This window comes from Galendromus occidentalis, unplaced genomic scaffold (genome assembly GCF_000255335.2).
Source record: "Galendromus occidentalis unplaced genomic scaffold, Mocc_1.1 scf7180000077440, whole genome shotgun sequence".
In the NCBI taxonomy this organism is placed as follows: domain Eukaryota; kingdom Metazoa; phylum Arthropoda; class Arachnida; order Mesostigmata; family Phytoseiidae; genus Galendromus; species Galendromus occidentalis.
In genome coordinates this window covers 1,100,983-1,113,526 of record NW_003805428.1, presented here as the reverse complement: position 1 = coordinate 1,113,526, position 12,544 = coordinate 1,100,983, and the positions used below count along the sequence as shown (strand labels likewise).

Here is a 12,544-nt window from a genome sequence, read left to right as displayed (position 1 = left end):
AGTTGTTCGAAATAATTTCGTGAAGGACTCCGAAGCTCTACACTCAGTCTCCCGCGTGGGATTCATGTCTGGCTGCGCGCGCGAGCTCTCTTAGAGGAAGACAGCGATCATCTCCCCATGGGAGTCGCCTGTTATCGAAACTCTGCTGAACTTGTAAGCTGAATCAGAAGTATTTATTTATTTCCTTGAGGTAAAGAGACGAGATGGCTTGGTGATCGGCGCGTCGCGTCGGGTCCGCAGCGTGAAGTCCCCCAGCGGGGAAATTCCCAGGGACGAATTTTGGACACAGGAACTCACGGACGAATGTCCTGTGCAGTCGATATTGTCACGAGCGACGCATTTCTCTGCTGACACCACACCATACAGCTCCGATACTTCCCTTAGTGCACGTGTCCTCAACACTCCCCCATGTGCCCTATGCTCGCGGCCTGCCCGGGGAGTTTCCCACCCTATCAGCGCAGACCTCAAACTATTGGTAACTTTGTCCCGTGCGAGGGCATTCGACGGGAGCCGGTGAGGAGCTTGATGCCCCTGCATGGGAACTAGAGGTCCGAACGATAGTCTTTCGCTCAGATAGAAATTCAGGACGGACTCCCCCGCGGCGCTCCCAGGATCCTCGGGAGTACTCCATGGTAGGAGTGGTCTTATCTACAATACTTTGCTCGAATATCTCAGGCAATCCGCGATGACGATTACGCGATCATCTTACCCTCTTCGAATTCTGCTTTCATGACGGGAGCAAACGCTGTCGGCAGAACGCTTCAGAGGTAGAAGAGTGAAGCTTTCGGAGTCGAAACCCTAGAGCGCTTTCACCTTTGATGGCCGCTCCGACCGCTCGCTGCGTACAGCTTCCGTTGCGTCGACTTTTACATTTCCGATGGGAGAGCATAGTCGAGGTTCCGAGAATTTTCGATCAGAAGAGCTGAATACAGTAAAACCTCGTTGTGGGCCGTGGGAACCCGATTATGACGCAACGTTTTTCACGGAACCTTGGAGTCCCGTTAAGGTGCTATGTAATGAACATCTATTCCGGAATCGGCAGCTCTCACTTTCGGCTTCGTAGAGTACATTATGCCGAGCTCACCGAGTCGATCGCGGAGACTTCCACACGCCGGAAGAAATCTTTGGAAGGCTCTGCGAGGATCACCCAATGCATGAGAGCTGCGGGAGCATCAATGATCTGGGCAATTACAATAAGGGTGAGGGCAAGTGACGTCGTATGCAGGATCCTGTTCGCTCTGCTCCGCAAGATCAATGACGTCTCGTCATCCGAAGATAAGGAGACGCGGTTTTCGGCAATTCGAAGCGCGGCTCCAGGCTTGGGTCCGATCACTGCGAAAGTTCTGAAAAACGCGATCAGCCGACGACGGTTCGCAATGCGACTTCGCTCATCGGACCGTGTTCATCGATGCAACTTAAGCGCGTCAGGTCTCTCGTGGTGAGCGTCAGTCGCGAACTGAAGGGAGAGAATTCGAACCGTCATACAACCTACAAGTATGGAGTGCTAATCGTAGGAGGTCGGAAAACGAGCGTCTCATTTCACTGCTGACTGGCCGACATTGACTAAGCTCTGATAAAGGAATATCTCACGTTCTCCCTGGACGTGACGAAGAATATCCGGGACGCAATTTTCCCCCGTCTCACTCTGAAAGAATTTCGCCTCACCTTCGCGTGCGCCTTCCGAGAGACGCCGATGAACTTCGCGAAAGTGGCCACTTAGAGACTCCAGAAATCGGGCTTCTCGTAGAGCGATAAGTGTCCACAGCCTAGCTTGCGGGAGCGCGTCTCCTCTTGAGATTCGAATGGGGGGATCCGTTAGCTCTCCGAATAAGAATGTATACATAGAGTCGGGCCATATATAAAGAGTTCGGAACCAGACACCGAAGATGGTTGCGGGACATGCCGATTGACATCCTCCTGTCCGGCTCGAAGAGCAAGGAAAATCGAGTAAGGAAAAGTCCCTCGACATGCCCCGACAGGCGATTTTCGTCGACTCGATCAACCCGACTTGATTATATCGAACCCGGTTCTGGAGCATCTTCCGCCGATTTCGTCGAGCTGATTAGGTATCATGTTCTCAGATTAGAGCCTAAGAATTGATCACTCATGCTGAATATTGTCGGAGGACTGAAAGACGGGGACTAGCGAACTTCCCTCTGGACTCAAGCATCCGGCAGGTGAATCGCGTGATCGAGTTCCGGGCTTCAAGGCTTAACCTCACCGCGCCTGAATGGAATTATGATCGGCGGTACCAGAATCGTGAGTCCGGATCGAGACCGCGGGGGGACCGTCGAGACTTCCACAGATGGAAGAATTGAAATCGGACTCACTAGGATTCCAGCGGTGGGTTCCCGTGGCATCTCGGATGAAACTTCTCATCATTCGGCTCCTAGGTTCTCGTTGAGCTGCTATCCCAAGATCCGAGTTCAGAGCCCACAAAAAGATGACATGTCCCCTTCAGAGCGGGCTAGTCGGGCGGAAAGTCCCAAAGGAGCTTCGTTGTTCCTCCTCTGGGCGCCGGGAAGACATTTATCTGCAGGGCGTATCTAGGGGCCTAGTGCAAGCATAGGGAGCAGGACTGGCTCTTGCAAATCTAGTCAGCTACGGAGGTTAACTTTTCTAACGCACACCCTAACGGTAAATGTCAGGAAATCTATCGAATGATTCCCCGCAAAAAATCCCGAAGAACTCTCACGGAGACCCCTCTTCCAATTCACGCGACTCGAAGAGACTCATTGGGAGCGGCCTCCGGTGTCCTACTTCGGGGAGATGGTGCCCTCACGCCGGTTTGACGGTGAGAAATGGAGAGACGCATTATGCAATGGAAGGAATGAAGGACAGTAATCCGACAATTTGAGGAAATCCGTTCCATGAGAGTCATTTGGTGGAGAGTATTCGTTCTCGTGTGAGCATCGCGTGAAAATCCTATCGGTTCTGGCTCACCAGCTCTGACTCCGAGCCTCGAAAGATTTGGAAAGTCCGCGATCTCACTTTGGCTCACAACACGAAACTCCACGGTCGGAACGGCGAGCCTTGCGCTCGTTTGCGGTAATTGAGCGTCGGCGAAACGGTCGTCGGCCGCCTTAGAGGTCTCCGTCGCACCCGGCGACTGGAATCTCTCCTCTTCGCATTAGGCGTCGAGATACGACGTAAACGCCGATTCCCGGGGGAACGACGTAAGGGTCTACTTAGGGAGTTAAGTCACGGGCTGGAAGAGCTCAAGGAATCCTTTCTTCCCCCCTCGCCTCCGGGCATGTCCGATACAAGCTTTCTGCGGCTACGTCCCGATCTCGAGCGAAACACGGGACGAAATCCTCCACCGTCGTATCCGGAGTTAGTTGGAACGGGGGCCTCGATGACACACTTCTCCGACAAGGAGGATGAAGCGAAGTTATTCCTCTTCTCCAGCATGCTCTTCGCGGTCGGGATCGCAGGTCTTCACGTTCTTCGATCCCAAGGGCCACGAATGGCAGCCTCGGGAAAATCGGGGTCCCCGCTCTCTCGGATTCGACTCAAGACGTGGATGCCCTCCCTAAGGAGATCTATCGAAGAGTGAGGGTCTCTGTCAGCGCAGGTGATCTATTACACGGTGGGTCTCTGAGCCGGGGCTAGAGAGCACCTCCAGAGTCGATCCACTCTTCGAGACCGAGCGTAGTTTCCTCATTCCTCAACGGGGCTCCGTGGAGCCGACGAAGACTCGTTTTTTCGAGAGGTGGGAAATTTTCGCCTGGGCAACTATAAACCTCCGAGATCTCGATATCAAGGGAGACGATTCTCCAGACGGAATGGAAGATGTTGGCGTCTGGTGAGAGGAGTAGAATATGCATCGGGGATCCGAGGCAGTGCATGACATTGGCGCGACGATTCTTCTTGAGGGGACAAGTTTTCTTGAGGGGACCGATCATTCCGATGAGTTATATCTACATTAGAAATTTAATTCTTCGGATGAGGGGGAGCACGGAGTTGGGCTATGAGGAAGTGGAACCCGTTCGAGATTGCTCTCAGAGCCAGGTAACCAATCTTCAGGAATAATCAGTATGTGCGCCTACGATTGATCTAGAACTTCTATTATCGAGACGATCAGAGAGACGTCAACTTTTCAGGAAACTCTTGTGGTCACGCGAGCCAGTGTCGCGTGCACCGAGAGTGGAGGATGTCTGTTCAGTCTTCTGAAGATGAGGTTAGAGAGTCAGAACTTGAGGGACCGTCGCTCGTCACGGATTCAATCTCCCGGGAGTCTCGTGAGCCTTTGTGCAGATCCGTCTTTCATGCGAGAAGATCCAGTCTCGCAGGCTCGTATCCGACTCGAAGCGGCATCCTCTGAATTTCATCGTTGGCGACAGGGAGGACCAACCCTGGAACGCCTCGGTTGCTGATAGAACTTCAGAAAAAAAGCCTGCATAAGCTTATGGTAGCAGAAAACCAGATGTCTCGTCACAACCTACTCAGGACGGCCCCCGTGGGTGGGCTCGGCTTCGCGGTCGACGCGAGCGTCCGACCATTCGAGCCCCGTGCGTGCCTCTTCGATCCGAGTCGTGGGGAATGATGACTCAATCTCTCGTTTCGGAGGCGTTCTTTGTGCGTTCGCTCATGTGGAGCAGGCTCCAGGCTAGATTTCCTAGCTGACACAGGTTGCCAGTCACCTCGAATGACCGATGCTCCGATTTAACCTCAGGGAGATAATGGGGAGTGCGCAGAAATGTTTCCTTTTCATTGAAACGCTCATGAGTTGGTGCAGCACTGCTCCCCACTCGGATGTCCGTTTTGCTGGAGTGTTAGAGGAGAGCTGCCGGTACCATTGGTCGCTGGTGCCGGTGCTGGTTCGTGATGTCGGTGCTGGAGAGGAGACCGGTGCTCCTTCGCCACTCCTCTCCCTCCTTCTCTAGCGACAGTAGGCGCCCGGCTCATTTAACCGAGGGACGGGCCTGAGTGTCTCCAGTTGTTTGCTAGAGTTACTGTCACGCGGTACTCAGTCCGCTGAGGGTTTTTCGAGAAAGGCGTTCGTGACTCGGAACCGTCTTCAATTTTCCTGAGAGAATTCCGTTCTCCTTTTTTGCTTCTGCTCGTTCGGTGATTTCGAATCGGCTTCGATTAGTGTTGCTCAATGAGTGTGTGCAAACACTCCTCCCGATCGGACTGTGCGCAAATTGACGGAGACGACGGACTCGACGGCTCAGACAGCTTCACTCCTCGAGCTGTCGCCGATATTCTCACGCAAGATTAATTTTGTCCTCCAAACTTTTTATAATTCGCAAAGTCGAATACTCGTCTTCATGCCTCTCTGTATCAGAACCTTGCGGCTCTCGAGCTCTCATCCATCCGACTGTCACGTCCTCTGACCTTAGCCACCCTCTAATTAATCAACTCGCGTCTGCCGCGTCTATCTTCCCGGTCTAGCGACCGAAAGCACCGCTCAAGAGCTGAAAACTTCGTCAATTTCGACAGCCTCCAATGCACAGATAGATTCCCAATTAATTTGTCGAGCTCTCTAATCACTGTCAATTTGATGCGCTGTCTCTGATCGGCGCGCGCGCAAAGTTCAACCGAAAAGGGTTTCACTGAGTACGCTCGAGTGCACTCGTCGTCGCCGAGTAATAGTTCGAACGTCAGCCATACGAAGCATAGCAACAGGAAAATGCTGTCCAGGAGTGCAACAGGTTTCTGTCGAAGCGTGATTGGACAGCTAGGAGTCGTCCGAAGTTCAGCTACTGTCACATTGCCCGGCGTTGATCATGAGCTCGAACAACAGAGCTCGAGTGGCTGCCCTTTCCACGCTCTCTGGGCTACGAAAAAAAGATCCGCCCCATGTCCCGCCCAACGTCCAGCAACTGAGTTCGAATCCGAGCGGTCTTTCGAGGAAATGCCATCCCCTCGGGCACTTCCGGTGCTCGGGACATCTCTGGCCGTTATGAAGTTTGGCGGCGCGCCGAGAATCCACGAGTACTGTGATAGCAGACATAAGCAGCTAGGTCCCGTCTACAGAGAAAATTTAGGAGCAGTCCAAGCCGTTTTTGTCGCCGATTCCGCGTTGATCCAGAAAGTGTATGCACACGAGGGCAAGTATCCTCAACACATGGTGCCCGAAGCGTGGACGATCTACAATCAGAAAAACGATATCAAGCGGGGACTTTTTTTCATGTGAGTAAGTGTTTCTGCGTTCATATGAGAGTCGGAGCGATCTTCATTCCAGTATCTTGGCGATGCCTTGGGTGCGACCGCGGTCCGATACAGAATTCGAGAGCCCTCCTTACCGGTGGATGGGCAATTCACTCTAAACGCGATCCGGGCACGAATTCAAGCTTGATCAGTCGTGAAATTGTCGTTCCTCGGCTCAGAATTGTTTTGATAGAAATTCATGTTTCTTTGGCTCTTCTCCCTGAAATGTTGTTTTGCGCTTCTTCGCCGTGATAAAACTCATCAATTTGTGGAGCATCTGCTGCGGCCGCGATAGAGACGTGTGTGTAAAGCGTCTGTATTTTCGGATGGGCAACGGAACCTGGGGCGGCCGCGGCACGAACGGCTGCTTTGCCGCCGATGCCGCCACTTCCTAGAAGATTACCACCAACACATTATCAATACATCTAGAACCGATGGTGATCGCCGTTGTCAGGGATGTTGCTTTGCAGAAGAATATCTGATCGCTCCGTTTGTTAATGGCTCTTGCTTCAACAGCGACGGCAACAACAGTAAATCGGCGGTGCTTTCGACGATTTGAATGAATTTCGATCGTCGCTCGGTTCGGCTCTTCGGTTTGATAGATTACCTGCTGCGGGTTGAGGATCGTTCCCCGAGGAGCTCCGGAGCGGGCATTTTCCATGTGGGGGAAAAAATGATGCATTTGAATCATTTAAATTCCTCTGCGCAGGGACGGCAAAGAATGGCAAGACCGCCGAAGAGCTCTCAACAACGTGTTCCTTCGGCCGAAAACGGTTTCTGATCATGTGCCAGTGTTCAACGAAGTGATTTCCGACCTATTGGCAAATTGGCGTCACACATCGTCTTTGAACAACGGATGCCTCGACGATCTTGAGAGACATCTGTACAACTGGTCCATCGAATGTGAGTTCTGCGATCGGCCGGGCTCAGAGACCGGGAGAATCTCCCGTGGATTCGGCTCCATCGATGTGTTTCTAGCTGACCGAATCCTGCACGTGAATATTATATCGTTTCTCATAAATCAAAGGAATTCAGTATTAAGAAGCGTCCTTTCAGCTCTCGGGGCAATGATTTTCGGAAGGCGTCTCGGCTGCGTATCAACCACTAACGACAGCGCCGATATTCATGAGTTCGTCCATTGCGTACAACAAATCTTCTCCGAATCCGCTAAAATGGCCATGGTGTCCCCGAAATTGGCAAGTGCGCTTCGTCTACCTATGTGGAGACGCTTCGAGAAGGCCGCGGGACGAGCACTGGATCTCGGTGAGTTATGTTCTGACGTCGTATGTCAATGCTTCCCTCAAACCCGTCTGTCTTGTGCAATTCTGTCGGTGGAAAATCGAGAGTCGATGATGTAGAGCCGAACAACAACGCTTTCTCGTTGTTTGTCCGAATGTTGTTGTCGTATGTGAATTAGAGGTACGCGTCGGCGATTGAACAACGATCCCACTCCGTTGCCTCCGACGACGTTCCGAAATCGCTCCATCCGATGCCGGCGAAAATTCGCGGTCACTAGAGTCCCTCTGACGTTCCTTGGTGGACTCCGGTAGATTAGACAGACGACGACGACGACGACGAGTGCTCACCGTCGCCAATCAAACAACTCACCAGCCATGACGGGAGCCCTCTTTGTTCTGCTATGTTTTTCTTCGTTCGTTTCGGTCGGACCGAGAAGACGAACCTATGCCATATGCCATGTCCATCGAGCTAGCTAGCTAGCTGGCCGGCCGCATCGGAGCCCCGCCTAGACCGGGCGGCCTTGAGAGACCACTGGACACTTAGCAGAGCTAGCTGTAACATCCTAGCTGCGGAGGAAGAACTCTGAGTGAGGTGCACTTCGATGGAGCTATGCTGCCCAGCGGCTGACTCGCTGCGCCGTGGCTGCTGCGCTGTTGTTTTCCCCGGACAATTCTGTCTTCCGGAGACGATTCGGCGCTAGCAAGATTATCGAATCGTGCTACCGTAACTTCCGTCCTTGGAGAATCATTATATAAGGAGTCCGGACCGAGCGAGGAATAGTATTATTCCCATTACATGATCGATTGCCAGCGGTTCGCGCTCCGCGGCGAAAGCGTATCAACGCGACCAGAAAAAGCGAAAGTGTTTCGCTGAAGATGCGCCGTAGCGATCTACGAAGCGTTCAAGTGAGTTTAGCTTACGTCGGATCGTGGGCAGGAACTGGGCTCTTCTCTGCTCGAGAGCCCCCAGTCCGACAGCAGAAGTCGCTCGTTATATATGCAACCGTTTCACAAACGAGCTGGCGTTCTTATTTCATCGGGTCCGCTCGCTCACTCAACGAATAGCTAGCCGCCTTGCGACTTGATTGGTCAGCTCGATGGTGGGCTGCGCGTTTCTTTGCTTGCTTGTTTGTTTATTTGGTCGCTTGCTTGTTTTTCCCCTCGATCACGCTACCTGTTTATCTGCTAACCCATTGACTTTTTTCTCTTGGCGGATTTCCGAGTATTGACGACAGCTCGCATGGTGTGACAAGCGATCAGGCGGACACACCGACAGGGAGGGAGACAGACAGACAGACTGACAGACAGACAGACTCGCCCATAACAAGCAATGATCCCACCAGGCGAGCGAGCAAGCAAATTACAATCCCACCAGCAAACCAGTCAACAACAACAACCGAGCAAGCAACCAGTCGGCTAGGCGACAAGCCAACAAGCCAGTCAACCAACCATCCATCCGACCAACAAACCAGCGAGAAACCGAACGAGTGAACAAACAGGCAGGGATGCAGGCTGGCAGAGATGCAGGCAGACAAGCAAGCCACAAGCAACTTACCTCACTCAGACAGACTCCTTTGGCATAAAAAAAGAGCGAACAAAGAATGGCCCCAGAATTTACAGAAAGAAACGAAGGAACGATTCGAAGGAAACGAACTACAGACCCTCTTTTTTCTTCCTGCGTGAAAAGTTGGAGCAAAGATTACGATACGGAGGCGGCGGCGGCCGCCGCCGCGATTGCTCATCAAGATACCGGCAGAAACTTTAGCAGCTGTTGCTGCACAAGCTCTACTCTTCGCTCCAGAACGGCGAGACCTCTCGGAGTTCAGTCGGGGATAAATCCTCCCGGAATTGTCTGGGAAAGCTCCGACCACTTCACGTTGAGCTCCGGGGAGAGGGGGGATGGGGGGAGGGGGAGCGCGGCGGAGGATACGGCGAGCAGGAGAGGAAGCCCGAGAAGCTCCCGTCGCTCATGAGCGAGACGTGACTTCGGTGACGGCACTCTCCGCGATTCGACCGAATTTCGGAACGATTCACCGTCTCCCCCGTCGGTGTCGCAACGGATCGATTCGAGTGTCCGTATTCTACTTCCAGGGCTCATGCTTGCAGTCGCCTGCGGGAGACGCGTCCCAGGCACCGAAAAACTTCCCCGAACAGATCTTGGGATACTTTGGCGGAAACGCCCCCGAGATATCCAGCGCTCGCGAGCGATGATAATAAGTTTCTGTTGCATAATTCAAGAGCGGCCAGATAAAGCGATGCGGAGAAAACTCTTGCCCAGCCGGGGCATTTTCCCCGTCAGAAAGCATCATCCCTGCTTTCTTTTTTAGCGAAGCTATTAAACGAAGATGGGAAGCATTAAAGCTCCACAGCACTGGAGAAACAAGAATGGAGATACAGGGTGAGAGAGATACGACTTAATAAACAGACGCAGGAACGAACGCATCGTAAGATTACTCGTAGTATCCGACGTTTGTTGTCGCCAGCGTTTTCGTCGTCGCCGTCAGACGCGGTGGCCGTGCGGCAGAAGCGGCGGCGGCTTCTGCTTGGGTACCGACAGCTCCGATAAGAACGCCTTCATGCCATCAACGATAGGTGGTCCGCTGGAACCTGAAATCTTGAGCCGTGGCTAATTTGACGCTACTTACTTTCTCGCTCTCACTTGTCGAGTCACTGAGACTTTCCCCAGAGCCGACAAGCCCTTCGCAGGCTGCCCCGCTGGCGGGGAGGATTGGTATCCTGCGGTCGGGCATGCGCTTCTCCTTCTTGGTTCCTGCATGATTCCAGCGCGAGTGGAGTTGGATGGGTATTCGCGTTTGTTCTATCGAGGGGAACCGTCACCAGTCGGCAGTTCCCATGCTTATGGCGAAGATTCGAGTCTTCATTGGACAGAGGCACGAGGAATATTCGGTACCAATATAATTCTGGAGAGCACTTGATGGATCAGGCAGCTCGGAGAATGAACGAGCTCGACCCACAGCTGTTGCGCTCTCTAGAGCTTTCCTGATTCCGGGCCAAGAACTTCCCGGAACTCGGTCGCGTGAATAGCAGCAGCCTACAGATGGGAATCGAATACTGTCGGTACGCTGAATCCTGACTGTATTCTATTTTTCTCCCTCAGGTCGGGAATACGTGGAAGAGAACGTCAATCAACTATGCTCGAGAGGCAAGGGCGCTGCCCCGACGCCGGAAGAGACGAAGTCGGCGTCGTTGATAGCGCAACTCCTGCAGCACTCGAACATCGACCGTGAGGAGCTGGTCCGGATCGTCATCGACTTGTTCCTCGCTGCCGCTGACACCGTGAGTATGAATTCATAGCGACTTTTGGACCTATTTTTGGAATCCGAGGGATCACCATCCCCTCGACGATACCGCGCCGAAGCGAGAGAGGGGCGGAATCAGGCGGTCGTGTTTTCGAAATCGCTTAATAATGGAGCAACATCGCTATATGGCAATGGGTGATACAAGCACCGCAATCTCGTCGTAGCTGGTAGAGTTGTCGCGGACAACCCGAGAGGCGACACGAAGTTTAGGAGGCCAGTGAATAGACGAATAGACAGATAGATAAATAGATACAAAATAGAGACAGCAACAACAACCTTGAACGCATGCCGCGCCCATCACTGGAGTGGGACACTGAGAGCAGACACCGCAAGTGATATACCACCCCGTGCGATCAACTCGAGAATCTCTGTAGAACTCGAAAGGCAGCGGTCGGTCCTCGACGCATTTTTCCAGATCTGAATTCTCCCGAAGCGTGAACAGGATCTGACTTCCTAAGCCATGATGGGTGGCGCATCACGGCGTTTTCATCGTACTCCGGCGAGATCTGAGACCAGGGATTGTTGGGGAACCCTCTGCCAAGATCGATTATTTATTCGAAAGAGCGGGCGGTTGACGTGATTACGTGCATATTTGGCGCAGTCCACGATCGGGACTTATCTCAAAGAGGAGCGTCTCGTCACTCAGAAGCGGTGGGAGTTGAGGCAGTCGGACAACACAGTGACAAACAAGGCGTGTCTCCTTGGCTAGGTGTCAAATGATGAGAGCGCTCTATTACGATGAGATAACATTTCCGTGTCGCCATAGATCTTCGCTTACGTCACGGTAGCGTTTTTGTTTCGGGCATATTTAGACCTTCGGTGGATTGCTAAACCACAGTGCTAAAGGAAAGTACGTGACGTCGGAGAGTGTAGGCTCAAGAACTCAAGGACGCACGTAACACATAGCTGAGCACATGAGAGGTCCCTCGTGGTCGGCTCGGACGGTGGGGCTCTTCTTCATGTCGGTAGTTTGCTGTTTCGACACGGGATGCCCAGTACTGATTCCCTTATGCTTTGCAGACATCTCACGCGACCCAGTGGGCCTTCTATCTATTGTCGAGACACCCTGAATCCCAACAGAAAATCCTGAACGAGGTCAATGAAGCCGTGGGGGCAAACCAGCACATCACGGAAGACTGCCTGCCCAATATGCCGTACGTGAAAGCCGTCATCAAAGAAGCTCTCCGACTTTACCCTGTGGCACCGTTCCTGACTAGGATACTCGATCAAGAAATTTCGCTGAACGGTTACCGTGTACCTGCCGGGGTGAGTAGTATTTCGTGATCTTCGCTGTCGTCGCAATGGGGTCTACCGAAATATCTCGTCTGGAAGAAGAGAGATATAGAATTTTGTCTCCCACGTCATCGACGGACTTCCGGCGGGCTCCATTGTCGGTGTGGGGGAAATTTCGAGACGGTTCGGTTCCCCCCTGCGGAAAACTCGTCCGTCGAATCAGATGAGCGGGCCACTCTCAGTCGTTCCGTCAAAGTAATTGGGAAAACCTTTCAGAAATTGATCCTGATGTCGCTGTATACTACGGGTCGCGATCCCAAGAGCTTCCCCGAGCCAAATTCATTCAAACCCGAGAGGTGGCTGCGAGAAAACCGCTCAGAATCGAAAGTTGACTCCTGGGCCTGCCTTCCCTTCGGTCTAGGATCTCGGTCCTGCATCGGACGTCGGATAGCCGAGGTCCAGATGCAGTTCCTTCTAGCGAGAACGGTGAAACAATTCGATATAGGGCTTGCCACCGAGGGCGAAGTTCCGATAAAAATGCGGTTGATCACAACACCGGAAAACCCGATCTCACTAAAACTGACGCCACGTGATTGA

At 52.8% G+C, this 12,544-nt stretch overlaps 1 protein-coding gene across 1 annotated transcript; it reads left to right on the top strand.

Moving 5' to 3' along the window:
* Positions 1 to 5,635: 5,635 nt before the first annotated feature.
* sad (Cytochrome P450 family protein sad) lies at positions 5,636 to 12,544 on the top strand. Its single transcript, XM_003743187.1, has 6 exons — positions 5,636 to 6,138; positions 6,866 to 7,059; positions 7,213 to 7,419; positions 10,513 to 10,691; positions 11,735 to 11,980; positions 12,224 to 12,544. Exons 1-6 carry the CDS (start codon positions 5,636 to 5,638, stop codon positions 12,542 to 12,544), a joined length of 1,650 nt encoding a protein of 549 aa, XP_003743235.1.

What these genes read in the sequence shown, in the direction of transcription:
- sad (XM_003743187.1), top strand. Translation starts at nt 5,636, where the DNA reads ATGCTGTCCAGGAGTGCAACAGGTTTCTGTCGAAGCGTGATTGGACAG. An exon ending in GTACAACTGGTCCATCGAAT is followed by an intron (nt 7,060 to 7,212) that starts GTGAGTTCTGCG and finishes GCGTCCTTTCAG; the next exon opens with CTCTCGGGGCAATGATTTTC. An exon ending in TCCTCGCTGCCGCTGACACC is followed by an intron (nt 10,692 to 11,734) that starts GTGAGTATGAAT and finishes TATGCTTTGCAG; the next exon opens with ACATCTCACGCGACCCAGTG.